This window comes from Budorcas taxicolor, chromosome 7 (genome assembly GCF_023091745.1).
Source record: "Budorcas taxicolor isolate Tak-1 chromosome 7, Takin1.1, whole genome shotgun sequence".
In the NCBI taxonomy this organism is placed as follows: Eukaryota; Metazoa; Chordata; class Mammalia; order Artiodactyla; family Bovidae; genus Budorcas; species Budorcas taxicolor.
The window spans coordinates 11,751,783-11,769,450 of NC_068916.1; the positions used below are offsets into that span (position 1 = coordinate 11,751,783).

General features: G+C 49.4%; 2 protein-coding genes and 1 non-coding gene across 3 annotated transcripts in view; 1 reads left to right on the forward strand and 2 right to left on the reverse strand.

The window, feature by feature from the left end:
• TECR (trans-2,3-enoyl-CoA reductase) overlaps nucleotides 1-9,392 on the reverse strand; it is a 28,403-nt gene extending 19,011 nt beyond the window's left edge. Inside the window, exon 1 of the mRNA XM_052644228.1 lies at nucleotides 9,269-9,392. Coding sequence (XP_052500188.1) covers nucleotides 9,269-9,283 — 15 coding nt within the window. The 5' untranslated portion in view covers nucleotides 9,284-9,392. The remainder of the gene's footprint in view (nucleotides 1-9,268) is intronic.
• DNAJB1 (DnaJ heat shock protein family (Hsp40) member B1) overlaps nucleotides 1-17,668 on the forward strand; it is a 35,971-nt gene that overhangs the window by 13,746 nt on the left and 4,557 nt on the right. Inside the window, exon 4 of the mRNA XM_052644230.1 lies at nucleotides 10,562-10,684. Within this exon, the coding sequence (XP_052500190.1) occupies nucleotides 10,562-10,684 (123 nt within the window). The remainder of the gene's footprint in view (nucleotides 1-10,561; nucleotides 10,685-17,668) is intronic.
• Nucleotides 8,460-8,531, reverse strand: TRNAC-GCA (transfer RNA cysteine (anticodon GCA)). Its single transcript has one exon. It is a non-coding gene; the product is annotated as a tRNA-Cys (tRNA).

A 17,668-nucleotide genomic window follows, 5' to 3' on the forward strand; every position in this document is an offset into this window, starting at 1 on the left:
GGCTGTGCCGGCCTGCCAGTCACCGCAAGCTACTGAGAGGCCCTTTGTCCCCCAGAGATCTGAGAGGCTCATGGCCCATCTCTAACCACTGGACTGGGGGCGGGAGCGGGGAGTGCTGAATACCACCCACAACACGGTTGTCAGTAATAAGGGACAACCACTCTCACGCGTTTGTAACACACACCACAGTGCGAGCACTCACCAAGGACTCAATAAACTGCTCTCTCAAAGTTAAGCTTCTGGGCAACATCCACAGGAAGAAGGACCTCCATCGCCAGTGAGTCCACAGATGTCGCTGCAAAGCCTGGCCTGATCAGCCCCATCACTCATCACACAACCACTCAGCCTGGCCTCCAGACCTCTGCCCAAGCTGAGCTCCTCCCTTCCCCGAAGACTCCTTTCAGGCTTCCGCTCAGACGAAGAGACCCTGAAGGTAGAGGCTGAAGCTTCATTCAGTCCACTTTCCTGGCATACAATAGATACCGAGAAGAAGAAAAAAAAAAAAGTCAGAAGGAATGAACTAGTAAATAGACAATGGAGGACTTCTCTGCTGGTCCACTGGTTAAGTATCCACTTTCCAGTGCCAGGGACCTGGGTTCAGAAAGTAAGATCCCACATGGCTCGGAGCAACCAAGCCCACTCACTGCATCTAGACAGCCCGGGTGCCACAACAAAGACCCAGGACAGCCAAGGGGACAAAAAATGGGAGATGGGCTGGAGAACAGGTAACTGGAGCCTGCCACGGAAAAGTGTCCAGACCAGCAGGAGCTGCTAGCAACCTGTGCCAAGACGAGGAGCAGGCCCACAGGCGGGCTTGGCGGCTCCTGGGCTCATCGTGCCCAGGTTCCAGGAGGAGGGGGACAACAGGGAACAGTGGCCAGGGTGGACCCAGGGCTTAAAACCACCTGTAAAGCGGACTTCCCTAGGTCAGGACCATTAAGGATGGGTCACATGGGGCCACCTCAGCCCAACACATGCAACACTGGATGCATCCAGTGCAGCAAGACCCCGCTCCCCCTTCTACACCCGGGGGCCTGACCCCAGGCAGAAGGTCGCTGCAGCAGGACGGCACTCCCCCTTCTACACCCGGGGGGCCTGACCCCAGGCAGAAGATACATTCACCCACCCATTCACAAACCTCCCTCAACCGTCCAGGTGCCAGGGAAGCTGCAGGAACAAGACACCAAGAGCCTCTCCCCTCACGGAGCTCACTCTGTCCAGGCAGGAAGACCAGCAGGTTCCCAAAGGAAAACACAACCACAGCCCAGGGAGGGCCAGAGGAGAGGAACAGGCTGCAGCGGTCCCTTCCCAGCAGGACAGTCAAGGAAGGCCTCTGAGATGAAATGAGGCCAAGCTCTCCTTGAGAAGCAAGCAGGCACAGGAACAATAGAGGGAAGAGAGCTTCTGGCTGGGGGAGGGCTTATGTGCAAGGCAGGATAGTGGCGGTGGATGTTCGAGATGAAACCACCCAGCAATGAGTGAGGTCAGCAGGGGGCAGAGAGGGACAAGAAGCTCTGAGGGGGGTGTTCTGAGGTGCGGAGTGCTACGATCCTCCCTCCCCAGAGACCCTCTGGCTGCTGCTGGGTGAGGGCCAAGAACAGACACAGTGGTGCGCCTGTAAGGAAGGAGGTTTTGACAGGCATCAGAGGACCAGGCCCACTCTGGGCACCTGTTTCCAGGAATGGTTCTTTCTCACGATGTTAGAAAGTGGGTTCTGACTGCGCTGTGACTTCGCTGACAGTCCCACAGAGAAGGATAGAACAGCTCATTCCAAAAAGTGGCTTCAGGGTGTGTGACATCAGAACCATCACGGGCTTCTGGGCTTCTTCCTCCACCTCTGGGCATACTGTTTGGCACAACTCCATCTCCAGGAGCCCGCCGGGTCTTGTTCATTAACACATCTGGAGATGTTCTAGAGAGAACACATGCAGAAAGTATTCCAGGTGGCCTCACTGATACAGCTCTGCCTTGACCACCTAATGATCTGGACCTTGACCCCGGACCAAACAGTGTGCTGGCACTTCAGATGGCCCAGGGGCTCCATGAGACAGGTGTCTTTTTAGGGAAAAAAAAAAAATTATTTATTTAGCCATTCTGGGTCTTAGTTGCAGTACACAGGATTGATGATCTTTGTTGCGGCACGCGGGATCTTTGGTTACAGCAGGTAGGATCTAGTTCCGGACCAGGGATGGAACCTGGGCCCCCTGCATTGGAAGCATGGAGTCTTACCCACTGGACCACCAGGGAAGTCCCAAGACAGGTGTCTTTATCCTGGCTTCACGGATGAGACAACTGAAATGTCCCAAGACAGTCAAGTAACTGTCCTGAGGGTAGAGCTGGTGGCCTGCCTTTAAAGGACACGGCCACTGAGCCACACTTCATTCCTTCCGCAGCACGCGGTCGCTTGGGCCCACCCACAGCAAAGCCCACTTTGGGTCTAGTAGAATCCAGGCCCTGCCATTCACCAGCTGTGAATTCACGCTGCTTCCCTACTCTGGGTCCCAGTTTCCCCATCTCTCAAGTAAGGATAAGAGTACCAGCTTCACAGGTTCATTCTGAGGAGTTGATAGATAAAAAGCACTTAGAGTGAGCACTGTATCAGCAGTGACTTTCGTCACAATGCTCTGGCCGTGGCCAGGTATTAAAACACTCTCAGCTGCCACTGTCAATATCAGCAGGAGGGTGTTAAGATCTAGCTTGAACTTGACCAACCAGCCCAAGGGCTCCGGGCCTTTCTCATCCAGCCAAGCCTGTCAGTGAAAGTACAGGGTTTCCCAACCAAACTCAATCGCGTTAACAACGTTACCACACTCAGCGCTGTCAACTCTCCACCTTTCTCACGGCTCAGGAACCAGTTACTCAAGAGGCTCTGCCAGGCTCAGGGTTCCCCACCCCCACTCGAGCCCCTCACCAGTCTCTCCAACAGCTGTCCCACCCTGTGCCCAGCCGCCCACCCACCACCACCCGTACTGCCAACCTTACCACTTTGGTTCTTCCCACCCACCTCCTCACCTCAGCCCCGCCTCCTCCACCCAGGCCCCGCCTCCTCCACCCAGGCCCCGCCTCCACTCCCCTCTCTCAGGCCTCAGGATCACGGTGTAGTTCAGCTGCTGCTGCTGCTGCTAAGTCGCTTCAGTCGTGTCCAACTCTGTGCAACCCCATGGATGGCAGCCCACTAGGCTCCCCCGTCCCTGGGATTCTCCAGGCAAGAACACTGGAGCGCGTTGCCATTTCCTTTTCCAATGCATGAAAGTGAAAAGTGAAAGTGAAGTCGCTCAGTCGTGTCCGACTCTTAGCGACCCCATGGGCTGCACCCTACCAGGCTCCTCCGTCCATGGGATTTTCCAGGCAGGAGTACTGGAGTGGGGTGGCACCGCCTTCTCCAGTGTAGTTCAGCAGAACTAGTCAAATGTTAGCTGCTGTGCTGCACCCATCTAATGCTCACCAGAGCAGTAATTCCTTGAGGGGATAACCTGTGAGGTAGGGCCCACTGTGCCCGGCGGTGTGCAGGTCATGAGTAACTTGGGATTGGAGAAGAGGGAGGGCCTGCCTGAAGCATCTGCCTCAGTCCATGGTGTAAATACAACCCCTGCCCACGCCCTCTGCTGGTTTCAGGCTTATCAACCTGATGTCCCTGAAGGCAAGGTGGGAAGACGAGCCAAAGTCAGCCACTGAAGGCACACCCCCACCAGGATCCCCACTTTATAGATGAGAAAATTGGCTCGAGAGGTTACAGAAACTATGGGCTTCATACTTTGTGCTGGGCAGTTATGGATCTGAACCTAGCTCTGACCCAAAGCTTGGTAAGCTTTTCTGTCTTCCAGGGAGGATACCACCCCACCCAAAGGGGCCCTGACTGTGTGGCTCTGGGGAAGCACCCCTTATCTGACAGTTCTAGAACTCAATGAGGCCTGGGGGCAATGAGATTCCAAGAAGCAAGGGGGTGACTGGCTGAAGTGTAGAGCCGCAATTCTAAGGGTCAGAGAAAGGGGCTCGCCAGGAGAATCGCCAATGTGAGCCGCCACCTGCTCAGAGCCTGCAGGGCATAGAAAAGCCTAAAAACCACCCCAACCCCACAGGCTCCTGGTCTGACACACGCCAACACAAGAAAGGTCCTGAAAGCGCACCATGCTTTGAGGCTGCTGCATCCCAATCTAGTTCACCTCCGGAACTCCAAGGGGCAGCCCATCCCACATGAGGGCAGAGGGGCTTGGTCTGTCGGAGGCCACACAGGCCCACAGGGCCCCTCCCATCCTCCCTCCAGGGATGCTGGGTGCTCAGAGCAGCACAGCACAGCCACCAACCCAACTAGCGTCAGCAGGGAGTCGTTACAGGGACAGAAACTGGAGTCAGGCCAACGAGAAACCAAGGCCCAGCACCACTGCTTGCTGGTTCCATGACCTTGAGCAACTTAACTGACTTCTCTGGGCCTCAGGTTCCTTCCCTGTTAAGTAGAAGTAACCCTGATGCCCACCTGATCAGGTGCTCACAGGCCTCAGTAACCACCGGTGGCTGTTACTACCAGCACTGCCAGCATCCCCAACATTACCGTGGCTCTGGCTCTTCTACAGACAGACCTAGGTCTGGATCCTGTCTCCACCACGATGTGACCTTGGACAAGCTCCTTCACCTTTCCGAGCCTCAGGTTCTTTATCCACAAAACAGAGGAAGGAGGAATAACCAACTCTCAGGGTTTTTGCAAGGACACAAGAAATGTGACCTGCCCCTGGTATCCAGCAACAAAAAGCCCAGGGGTTTCCCTGGTGGCTCCGTGGTAAAGAATCCACCTGCCAACGCAGGGGACACAAGTTTGATCCCTGGTCTGGGAAGATTTCACATGCGTTGGAACACCCGTTGCGCCTATATGCTACAACTATTGAAGCCAGGCAGAGCCTCTGGTCTGCCACAAGAGAAGCCACTGCAATGCGAAGCCTGTGGGCCACAACTAGAGAAAGTCTGTGAGCAGCAATGAAGACCCAGGACAGCCAAATAAAAAGGAAAAAAAAGTGACCCAGAAGGAGGGGGATCATAACCAGGCTCGCACCCTGTCTGTAAATAAACAATCCCAAAAGCGTTTTCAGAAGGCCTGCTGGATGCAGCGCACAGCAGGGTGTGAGTGAAGAGATGAAGCAGACCCCATCTCAGAACACAATGCTGCTGCTGCTGCTGAGTCGCTTCAGTCGTGTCCCATAGATGGCAGCCCACCAGGCTCCTCTGTCCTTGGGATTCTCCAGGCAAGAGTACTGGAGTGGGTTGCCATTGCCTTCTCCGTCAAAACACAATACCTTCCCACAAACAGGAAGCAAATTTAATGTGCAGAAGTCAGAAACCCGCATGTTAACACAGTGCTTGATGGCTACAAAAACCCAAATTATCCCTCACCTTCTACTTCAAAGGGACCCAAGGATTCAGAAGGAAAAAAGTACATGAGACAGCAGACACTTAAGATCCCACCTCCCAGGTTAAACAGATTTATATTTTACTGTATTTATTACAACAGATTCCTTAAAAAAAACAAAAAGACATAGCTGAAGCCCTCACTAGGCCTTTTCCTCCCGTTCCATCCCTCCCCAAGCAATGGTTCCTCTTACTGTGTAATTCCCATACATTTCTAACCTCATATTACAATTTATCCTTTAATTAGGTGTCTATCCACAAAAAAACACATATAAATCTCATTTGGCATTTTTTTTTTTAATTTAAAAAACCTTTTGCTATTTGCTTTTTTCTACTCAACATGATGTCTGGAGATTTATTAAAGGACCAAGTAAATCAAACTAAATTGCTTTTCATATGAAGAAATCACACACAACAGTTAAAATAAATGAACCAGTGCTGCGTGCAGCACCTCCTCTTTTATAAATACCCCTTATGATGTAGTTCCAGCAATTTCATAATGTTATTACTGGCCTTTGCTGTCACAATTATTTTGCTCCAAGGAGCTCAGAGAGATTAAGTAATCTGCCCTAGGCTAGTTATTTAGTGAGTGGCAGAGCCAGGCCCATATAAGGCCCAAGCACCTCTGACACCATTATACATGGGTCCACTTTCTCCTTTACTTCCCCCTTCCTACCCAGTTCTCTGGCTCAAACAATTGCCTCTTGAGCAGAACTCTACTTCCAGAACTTTCACCTACTTACTCCTGTGGAGGAAGCTGAAGCAAGAATTATATTATTAACAAGATGAGCACCAACAAAGCTACCCTTTTGAGGGGAGGCGTGGAAGAGCAGAAGATTCTAAATGGGGACCTAAATGGGACCCTAAATGGAAGATCCTATTGCAGACCCCAGGAGGAAGAGGCTGCCTTGCCTCCGGGGCTCCAGCTATGCGAAATGGGCAGTGACTCAGGCTCAAGGAAGCTGAGATGGACTCATCTTCCCAGGAATCAGCAGATTCCTCTACAAGATAAGAGCTGAGCTGCTACTGGGATCATTACCTGGACCTCTCATCTGCAATGGCAAAACAAAATTTTTAAAAAAAAGAAAAAATTTCATATAGCTTTGGATAAGCAGTTCTCTTGATGACCTCACTCTGACCCCAAGACAATCCCAAGGCCTGCTCTGCCTTCCGAAGACCTCCTTGGGAGAAGGCCCAAGAGTAACCTGTTCTACCTGCCTCATCTCAGTGAGCCCGCTGAGGAGTCACCTTTTCCTCTGAGACCACAGAACGGAGAATGGCAGTGTCAGCAAACTGTTACCGAAACAGCAGCAAAAATCGCCCCTCCAGCCGGAATCCTACCCGCCTCAAATATCAGATATCAACCCTCATTCACTTCACTGTGTCACTGAGCGAGCCCCGCACCTTTCTGAGCATCATCTCTCTCTCGTAAATTACACTCCATAATCTCCAAGGTCTCTCTCCCAGTCAAAAAGGTCTTTCTGGAGGGTGTTAATCACCCAGTGGTTTAGGGGTTGCTTTGGGGGCAGGGGAGGGCAGGTGGAGGGATGTGGAAGAACAGACTTAGTCCCAAATAGAAATACAGTCTTTCTCAAGGTGTTAAATGTGAAGGAAAGAATTTCTGCTATTTTTACTGATCTGCAACAAACACCTGTAATAGAGTTGATCAGCCTGCTGTGCAAACTGGGCTGAGAGATATTTTACTCCTGTACAGAAAGCCTGGAGCTACCACCTCAGTGCTTACGTGGCAAATGTCAGCAGAGAATGATAACACAGAACATGGAAATATAACAACTTTATTTTTTTCCTCCAAGGTCACTTTGAACAGTGCATTTGAAGCTTCTACTTCCAGGAGGGACAGGGTTTGAGTGTCCTCTCGATCAAGCCATTATCCTAAGGCTGTGACAAGCTTGCAGAATAAGTGTCCACCCCAAGGATCCTCAGGGGCCTACCTTATCTGCCTGCCAACTACCAAAACTAACTTCATTTTGTCAAAGGCCACATGTATCTCCCATCCTCCATCTTTCATACTGAATGTGGTTTTTTTCTCTAGGGTTACAGAGAGGCTTTGAAAGGTAAAACTGTATTAGAAGAACTGTATTAGAAGAATTTCACTCTACAGTCATAAAGTTGAAAGAGGCATAAGAGATTACTAAATTCTACCTCCTCATTTTTGTGCCACGTCAAAAATCATTAACGACTTCTAGGTTAAAGGTTTCAAAAGATTCTGGGTAGATTACCACAGAAAATAACAACAGTAATAGCAGCAGCAGTGAAGGGACTGGGCAGAAGCAGCGGTATTTCACTAGCAAACAAAAATCAGACTGTCTCCTTACACTTATATGAACCACCTAACATGATCAAATTCAAAGAGACAGAAAGTAGAATGACAGTTGCCAGGGGCTGGGCAAAGGAGAGAAGGGGGTTAGTGTTTAATGGGTACAGAGTTTCTGTTAAAAAGAACAGAGCTCTGGAGGTGGAGGTGGATGTGGATGGTGGTTATGGTGGCACAACAGTGTGGATGCACTTAATGCCACTGAACTGCACCCTTAAAAATGATTAAGACGGTAAATTTTATCTGTATTTTAACACACTTTTTTAAACCCGGGAAGGGGGGAAAAAAAGTCTCTCAACTGGCTAATTTTCATTTGGGTACCAGTATGGCAAAGTGGTTAGCAACTGACACTCTGGAGTCCTGAGTTTCTCTCTGTCCTGAATTTACTAACTAGCTGGGGACCTTTGAGCAAGTCATTTGACATCTCTGAGACTGTTTCTTCATATACAGAAACAACAATAAGAATAGTCTCCTATCTCACAAGGCTGTGAGACTAAGAAAACAAGGTAACAGACTTTCACTGGCAGAAACGTAACACTCTCTAAATTATTATTATGAACTTTAATAATAAATTAATCATTTAATGCTACTTATAGTGAAGTGAAGTAGCTCAGTCGTGTCCGGCTCTTTGCGACCCCATGGACTGTAGCCCACCAGGCTCCTCCCTCCATGGGATTCTCCAGGCAAGAATACTGGAGTGGGTTGCCATTTCCTTCTCCAGGGGATCTTCCCAAGCCAGGGATCGAACCCGGGTCTCCTGCATTGCAGGCAGATGCTTTAACCTCTGAGCCACCAGGGAAGCCCAATGCTACTTATAAGCCAGCAATAATTAAGTTATTAATATATTATCAGCTAGGTTGATAAGTTCATCAGAACACTTCGTTTTAAGTGTAAAAGAGGCCCCAGTTAGGAGTCAGAAGCCCTGAACTTCTAAAGTGACTGTGGGTGTGAGATTTCTCCTCGGTGACACGCAGGGCTTGACGGAGATGATCTCTTAGATTAACAGAAAGCAAAGATCGGCTTTGCTGTTCAGCAGGAGCCAGCACTGCAGCTACACCTACTTCACCGCCTAAGCCGCTCAGGGAGCCGTCCCGGGGGAGGGAAGGGGTCCAAAGGTCATGCCAGAGAGGGCTGACTGCAAACCCCTTTCTAAGCCCGAGGCGGAGGCCTGGTGCAAGGTTTGTGCAAGATACCCTCAAGAGTGAGAACAAGGGTTCCACACCCTCGTTCCTCCCCTACCAAGTCTACAATTCATCCCGCAGGGGGAGCTGCGAGGAACCTGCAAGCTTCCCAGGTCCTGCAGAGACCCCAAGAAAAGGCACCCCAAAAACAGCCAGGGTTGCATAATTATAAATACCTCCCCCGCACATGCGCACTGAGATTTACGAGTGGACCTGGGCACAACGCGCGCCTACTGCGCCTGCGCCGTCCGGCTCTCTTTTCTGGGCACAAGACGTAAAAGGGGGACCGACTGTCTCACGAAAAAGAAAAACAGGTGTGCGGCAGTCGCTCAATCCCCGTTTTCTCGTTTCTTACCTCATAGTGCTTCATGGCTCCCCCGCACGGCGGCTGCTACTCCTGCTACCTGCGCGCGATACACCACAGAGTATATCACGCCGTGACCACCGCCGCGCGAGACTAACCATGGACCCACATCTGCCCCGCCGCTCGCGCCCTTCCAGCCAATCAGTGCGCAAGGCGCCCACCTTCTTCCCCGCCCCGCAGAGCCGGTCTGCGCAGGAACTAGCCGCTCTCGCCACGGAGCTAGCCAATCAGATTCCGGGACCCATCGTGGGGGGCGGAGCACGGGCAAGAGGGAGGAGGATGGAGGAAAAAGAAGGGTCTTGGCTATCCACCAATCAAAGACGGCCTCCGGTCGCGCGAGCCCGTCGCCGCGCCCCTTGGTGGCGTCTCTGTGGAAACCAAGAGAAGCGACGGTTATTGCAAGGCGGGGGGAGGGAGCTAGCAGTTGAGTGACAGGGAAGGCAACATCCACATGGCCGGCAGCTCGACTGGGTGAATTCGGAGGTGGGCGGCCCCCGAGGAGTACCGAGGAGCAACGGGAGAGGGCAAGGGGTTGGGGGCATGGGCTGGGGCACCTGGATGGAGAGGCTGCTCCGGCGAGGGAACCCCTGTCAACGAATGGGAGGAAAGTAAAGGGGAAAGAGGTGGGGAAAAGCTCTCAGGCACACACCCCGCAACTTGTAACCTGAGCTGTCTCACTATTCTGGGGGTGTCTTCACTGCCCTTTGTAATGCACGTCCCCGCCCACTTTTGTCCCTACCTGTACTGCCCGGTATGGTCACCGCTGGCCACATGTGGCTACTGAGTCCTTGAAACGTGGCTGATCAAAATTGAGATGTGCTGTAAAAGTGAAACACACGGGGGTTTCAGAGACTTAGTATGAAAAGGAAGATGTAAAAAAAAAAAAACCACCTCATTAATCAACTTTTATGTTGATTAGTGCTATTATTATTGATGATATTATCAACAATAATATTATTATGTAATTAATGGTATGCTGAAATATTATTTGGGATATATTGGGTACAAATATATTATAAAATTAAATTCCTGTTTTTTTTTACTTCTTCGATATGCCTATTGGAACTTTTAAAATCAGACACAGCTTAGATGTGGCTGGCCTGGCAGTTGTGTGTCTCACACTGGACAGTGCTGGTTTGGGGTCATGTCATGCTTTTGTTCCATTGATTGTTATGAGCAGGCTGGGGAGGTTGGTTGCCACTACACACACATACAGACTCAAGCAGACAGTTAAAACAGGACTTGGCACCCGCCCTTACCTTATCTCCTTTCTCCTGGTTCCAGACCCCACCCCTGAGCCTTCTTCAACTGTTGAGCGCTCCAGAACTCAGAGGCCTGGCATCAGAGACGTGGTGAGAAGTCCTCAAGACAGATTGTTGGTTCACAGGAGAGCAGGGCGGAGGGAAGGTGAGTCAGTGCTCAGCACTTATTCATCCAGGTTAGGCTCTAGAAATTTCTGAAGCTACAACTTTTGGGGACCCCTGTCTCAGAATAAAGGAAGCTAAGTCATTACCTTTTTCAGGACCTCCCTGGTGGTCCAGTGGTTAAGACACTCTGCTTCCACTGCAGGGGGCCCAGGGTTCAATCCCTGGTTACTGAAATAAGACCCCAAAGAAATTAATTACCTTTTTCCTCAGGCCTATCTGGGCAAAACAGAGGATTTTTTTTGTCTTGGCTGCGTGGGTCTCCGTTGCTTTGTGCGGGCTCTCTCTAGTTGCAGTGAGTCGGGGCTGCTCTTTGTTGTGGTGCTCAGGCTTCTCACTGTCATAGCTTCTCTTGTTGTGGGGCATGGGCTCCAGGTGCATGGGCTTCGGTAGCTGTGGCACACAGGCTCTGTAGTTGTGGTGCACGGACTTAGAGCCCTGAAGCATGTGGGAGCTTCTCTGACCAGGGATCAAACCCCTGTCCCCTGCATTGGCAGGGGGATTCTTATCCACTGCGCGAAGTCCCATGAAGTGTTTAATACTTGTACTTTCCAAAGCACAGATCTTTTCCTGTTGGCAGTTGTGGAGCTCATAGTGCCTGTTGTGTACCTGAGAGCCTTTGTGTACCAACAGGGCTTATTTCCTGGCTTCATGGAGAAGGGTAGGAGATTACTCACTCAGAAGCCACAAGTTTAGCGACTTCCCTGGTGGTCCAGTGGCTAAGACTCCATGCTTCCAATGCAGGGGACCTGGGTTCCAATCCCTGGTCAGGGAACTAGATCTTATATACTGCAACTAAGGCCCAGTGCAACCAAATAAATATTTTTTAAAAAGGAACAAGCCACAAGTTAAAATCCTACCAGGTTGAGTTACCTGAAGCATCTACTTCTGAGATGCTAAGGGGGTAGGGTTGAACCTCTAAAATCTAGCCACGTTTTGCTAGCAATTTCCAGGTTCTCCAGTGTGGTCTAAGTAGGTGTGTCTTCCCTACTGCTGGGTTCCAGCTAGGTAAGGCATATGGTGTCCAAAGGGATGTCATTTTTGGAGATCCCACACACATTCCTACAGGCTTGGGACATTCTGGAATTTCCCTTTGGAGGCTGCTTTCCTGAGCCCTGAACTCATTCAACAGGCACCAAATAATTTTGTGAATGTAATATGCTGTGTGCCAGCTGGGGCATACAAATAACTTCCACCCACCTCCTCACCTACAAGAAACTGATAGCAAGGCATGATCCAGCCTGCAGAGGGGAAGTCCTCTTTGGTTTTGATGGGTATTACAGGTGGAGAGGTGGATTTCCCAGGTGGCTCAGTGGTAAAGAATCTGCCTGTCAGTGCAGGAGACATAGGAGACTCAGGTTCAATCCTTGGGTCGGGAAGATCCCCAGAGGAGGAAATGGCAACCCACTCCAGTTTTCTTAGCTGGGAAATCCCATGGACAGAGGAGCCTGGTGGGCTACAGTCCATGGCCTCATAAAGAGTCAGACACGACTGAGTTACTGAACACAAGTGTGAGGACCCCTTGTTGGCCTCATCTGGTTTGCAGTAATCAGGCTGCCAGCACAAACAGAATTCATCCTCGGAACAAAGGCTGGCCACTTTGTTCAAGCCACCAGGACACTATACCATGGCTCTGTCTGTACCTGTTGATAGGGACAGCTAGTTTCCCCAGGACATTGGCTGATTCCTAATGGTGACAAGTAAATACATTTGGTATTTGCTGAGCCAAATGTAACCAGCCCCTTAAAGCAGTTTCCAAAGGGGGAATTCCAGGAAGGTCTACACTGTGGTACTGTTGAAGGGTGAGCAGGGCCTCCTTGGGCCTCAGATTCAGGCGAACCCGTGATCGTTTGGACCTGGAAGATCTGGTGTGTTTGGTTGTGTCAGTCTCACAAGTTTTCTTTTTTTTAATTCCAGAGTAGTTGCTTTACAATGCTGTGCTGGTTTCTGCTGTACAACAATGTGAATCAGCTAAAAGTATACATATATCTCCTCCCTCCTGAGCCTCCCCCTGCAACCCCCATCCCAGCCCTCTAGGCCATCACAGAGCACCGAGACAAGCTCTATTTCCCAGGTGCAAGTAAGATAGGATCTTAATTCTTCCAGGAACCTGGCTTGGCTTGTTTCGGGGTGTGTGATCAAACTGCTTCAGAGCTGTGTGAGGGAAGGCAGAGCCTACAGCAGACAAGCCAGGGCTGATTTGCAACTTTCCACTGTGTCAGGAACACCGGAGAGAAGTTTCCCAACCTTTCTGCCTTTTGAATTTTTAAATTCATGGGACGTATTTTCTTTTTATTGAGATATAGTTTACATTCAGTAAAAATCACCTTTTCTGCTGTATAGTTCTGAATAAATAGTCATGCAACCACCATCGCAGTCAAGATATGGAACATTTCCATCATCTCCCCAAATTCCCGTCTCCCTTTGTCAAAGATCCCAGCCCCTGGCAACCACTGATCCAGTTTCTGCATCAATACTTTTACCTTTCCCAGAAGCTCCTTAAAATGGAGTCACACAGTGCACAGACTTTTGAAACTGGCTTCTTAACATAATGCATTTGAGGTTCCTCTGCGTTGCTTCCTGTGTCAATAGCTCAATCCTTTTTTATGACTGAATAGTATTCAGTTTGTTTACATTTCACCCACGGAAAGACATTCAGGTTTTAATGGCTGTTGGTAATGACAAATCAAGCCTTGGTAAGTATTTGCTCACTGGTTTTTATGTGAACATAGGTTTTTATTTCACATGGGCATTCCACCGGGGCAGATTGTTAGCTTATATGACTGTAATGCTTTTGAAGTTCTTTTTGATGAAGAAGAGTTGAAAAGAGTGGTGATGCTTTTTTAAAAAAAAAATTAAGGCTTTATCATCATCTGAATCACATCTTACACAAGCTGAGTGCTTACCACAAACACTCAATATGCTAAACAGTTTACACCTCAGCATTTTATTCACTAGGTGACCTCAGGCAAGTCACGTAACCTCTCAGAGCCTTGGCTTCCCTACCTGTAAAACAGAGGTAATGAGGTAAACCAACCTCATAGGATTATCTTTTTTAATGAAGTTCTTTTTGTCGGTGCTGGGTCTTCATTGCTCCACTCGGGCTGTCTCTAGTTGCAGAGCTTTGGCTTCGCATTGTGGTGGCTTCTCTTGTTGCAGAGCATGGGCTTTAGGCACAAGGCTTCAGTAGTTACAGCTCTCGGGCTTAGTTGCCCCATGGCACGTGAGATCTTCCCGGACCAGGGATGGAACCCATATTCCCTGCACTGGCAAGCAGATTTTTAACCACTGGACTACCAGGGAAGCCCCTCACAGGATTATTGTCAGGATGAAATGAGTTCATACACATTGAGTGTTTGGAACCGATTTGACACAGAGTAGGACCTTGTCAGTGTTAGCTATTATAAGGTTTATTGCCTGGCCCTCTCAAATTCACATAGCAACCCTGGGAGGTAAGATCTACTCTTATCCCAGTTTTATGGAGGACATACTTAGCAATTACAGAGAATAAGTTGTGCAAGATCACATGCGCAGTAAATAAGCAAACAGCAGGTCCAGGTTCTCAACTAAGGCTGACCGACTCCAGACTGACCTGCTTAGTTCTTATATTCTTAGTTCTTCGTTCTACCAATGAAACGGAAGCAACAGGATATATGTGTTTGTGAGTGTGTCTGTGTATTAAGAGACTTGTTTCAGGCATTGGCTCTCACAATTGTGAGGGCTGGCAAGGCAAGTGTGAAATCTGTAGGGCAGACCAGCAGGTCTCGGCCAGGAACTAATGCTTCATTCTCAGGCAGACCTCCATATTTGCTTTTAAGGTCTTTCAGTGTTTGCTTTTAAAGCCTTTCAAGTGACTGAATGAGGTCTACCCACAAAATCAAGGGTCATCTCCTGTACTTAGAGCCAACTGATTATAGATGTTAACCTAACCACATCTGCAAAACACCTTCACAGCAGCACTTAGATTAGTGTTTAGTTGAATAACTGGGTACTATTGCCTAGCCAAGTCTATGCATATAACTACCCATCACATTGTCTCCTGTTCTCTGAGTTGATAGCTCAAACCTCTGCTAAGTTTCTGTGAAAGTCACTTTTCCAGTAACATTCCAACGTGCCTGGTGAGGGAATTCCCTGGAAGTCCAGTGGCTAGGACTCTGCACTTTCATTGCCCAGGGTGCAGGCTCAGTCCCTGGTTGGGGAACTAAGATTCCACAAGCCACTCAGCCTGGCTGGGGGGAAAAAAAAAAAACAAAAAACAGTGCCCTGTGAGTATGTGTCCAGGTCAAAGAACATAGTAAGAGCAGTTGAGTTAGGGCTCTTTTTTTTTGGGGGGGGGGGGGAGCTTAAACAGTTAAAACCTCCTGAATATGACCCTGGCTTACTCAAGGAAGGGAGATTTCCCAGCCCTAAGGTTGCCCCCAAACACAAGGACACCCCTTGCATGATGTTTTTGGTCTACCAGAGCTATGTGAAGACCTTTAGAGGCCTCCACATCTGTTAACTTTTTTTTTAGGGTGGGTTTATAAGTGGCATGTGGGATCTTAGTTCCCCAACTAGGGATCAAACCCACACCCCCTGCAGTGGAAGCAGGGAGCCTTAACCACTGAACCGCCAGAAAAGTCCCCACATCTGTAACTCCCTTGTTTCTTTTTTTAATTTTTGGCCACACAGCATGTGGGATCTTAGTTCCCTGACCAAGTACTGAACCCATTCCCCCTGCATTAGAAGTAGAATCCTAACCACTGGACTGCCAAGGAAGTCCCCACATCTGTAACCCTTAAATTTATATGTGTGAAGAAATCCAGAAGCTCTGGGTTTTCCCCCCCATGATGACTCTCCCACTATCTCTTTATGTATTAAAAAAAAAAAATCAAACTCCCTCTCCTCCATGATTGGTTCAGGACCCCTACAGTGCTGTGCCCCTGGGTATCCAGCCTAGACTCATCCTCCCATGTCGGCTGGTGTGTGTGGCTTAGTCCAGAGTCCTTTGATGGTGGTGGTTTAGTCGCTAAGTTCTGTCTGACTGTTTTCGACCCCATGGACTGTAGCCCACCAGGATCCTCTGTCCATAGGATTTTCCAAGCAAGAGTACTGGAGTGGGTTGCCATTCCCTTCTCCAGGAGATCTTCCTGACCCAGGGATCGAACCCAGTTCTCCTGCACTGCAGGCAGATTCTTTACCAACTGAGCTACCAGGGAATCCCTTACTGACAGAGTTACACTGGGGTCAGGGAGTGGCCAGGGGTGGCCGTAAGGCCATGGCGTCTTTCTCAAGAGTTCCAGCTTGCACAAGGGCAGTGGTTACCAGAAATGTTTTGCTGTGGTCCTGCCAGGAAGGGGGATCCTCAGCAGCCCACCATTCAACCAGTCAGTCACCCCTTTTACAGAACTTCCTCTAAGCTAGGTCTGTCCCAGGCACTTTACAAATGTTGACTCAATGTCAACTTCAAAGCCCTATAAGGCTGGTACAACTACTACCCTCATTGTACAGATGAGGAAGCTAAAGGCCCTGGAAGGCTCAGTAACCAGCCCAAGATCACACAGCCAGAAAGTGCTGGAACCAAGAATGAAACGTGACTATCTGGCTCCAGCACCAGTGTCACACCACCCAGACTTCCCAAGCAGTTCTTCCAAGAACCTTTCCCCTCTGTGGGCCACCTCCACCTACTCCCCTCTTTCCCTTTTCAGGTGGTGCCTCTTTCTGAGCCTCCTTTCCGCGTCAGCCCTGTCCTTGACCACAGACACCCCAGACTGTAGGAGCCGAAAGGGATCATGTTGCCCAGAGATGAAGATGTTGAGGCCCTGAGAGGTGTATTGCATGCCCATGTCTCCCCCATATCATGAAGGTAGTGGGGCGGGGGTAAAGAACCAGGTGCATTAAACCAGCCTGGACTTCTTAGTCCGCAGAGGGAGAGGGGCAATTGAGTCTGGCCCCGCCCGAAAGGTCGGGCAGGTGGAAATCAACGAGAACTTCCTTGCCAGAAAACCATGAAGAAATCCCAGGAAACTACTAAAGGAAAAAGAAACGAGGATAGCCTGACTACCTCTCAGAGGAAGCAGCGGGACTCTGAGATCATGCAACAAAAGCAGAAGGCAGCCGATGATAAGGAGTCTATGCAAACAAGAGAGAAATAATGACTATCTGGAAAACCAGGGTGCTGCTGCAAACTAGGTGTATCATAAGCTCTATGATCAAGATTTTGTAGAGTGAACAGTCAGTACATGTTATATCCATACAAAACTATTTTAAACTTTTCCTTTCAACCTGAGTTAGTGTGATGTTTCAGAACCATTCTGCAAAGAATAAAACACTAACCATGCAAATGAAAATAAATAAAAATTAAAACAGCCAGGAATATTTACGAAGCTTTGGTTCCAGACACTTCCTGGCACTGGAGACTCAGCACTGACAGGACCCAGTCCCTGACTTTACGGTCATTCCAGGCTAGGAGCGGGGGAGACATTTAACATGAAAACCAAGGAACAATTTCAGGTTTCAGTGGCGGGTGTCCTTGAGAAAACGGTAAAATGAGAGGCTTGAAGGGCTGGACTGAGAAGACCTCTGCAGGGAGGTGAACTTTGGCTCCCTGTGCTCACCTCGCTTTGCAGGGTCCTTTATGATTGAGGACGCAGATAGTACTGGAGCTCCCACCTGCATTCTGCTCGCAAAGAGTTGGATATGACTGAGCATGCACACACAGCTGGTAGAACAGGGCGGGTGACTATTTTTATTTCCAGAAGGAAGCGGGTGTCTGGGGCTGGGGAAAATTAGGCAACTCACACCGCCCAGAGACACCTGGCAGGAACTCATTCCTGGCCCTGTGAGATAGGGGCGGGCATATTTGCATCTGCTAGTGAAGGGGCTAATAGATGGGGAAACATTGGAAACAGTGAGAGACTTTATTTTCTTGTCTCTCAAAATCACTACAAATGGTGACGGCAGCCATGAAATTAAAAGACGCTTGCTC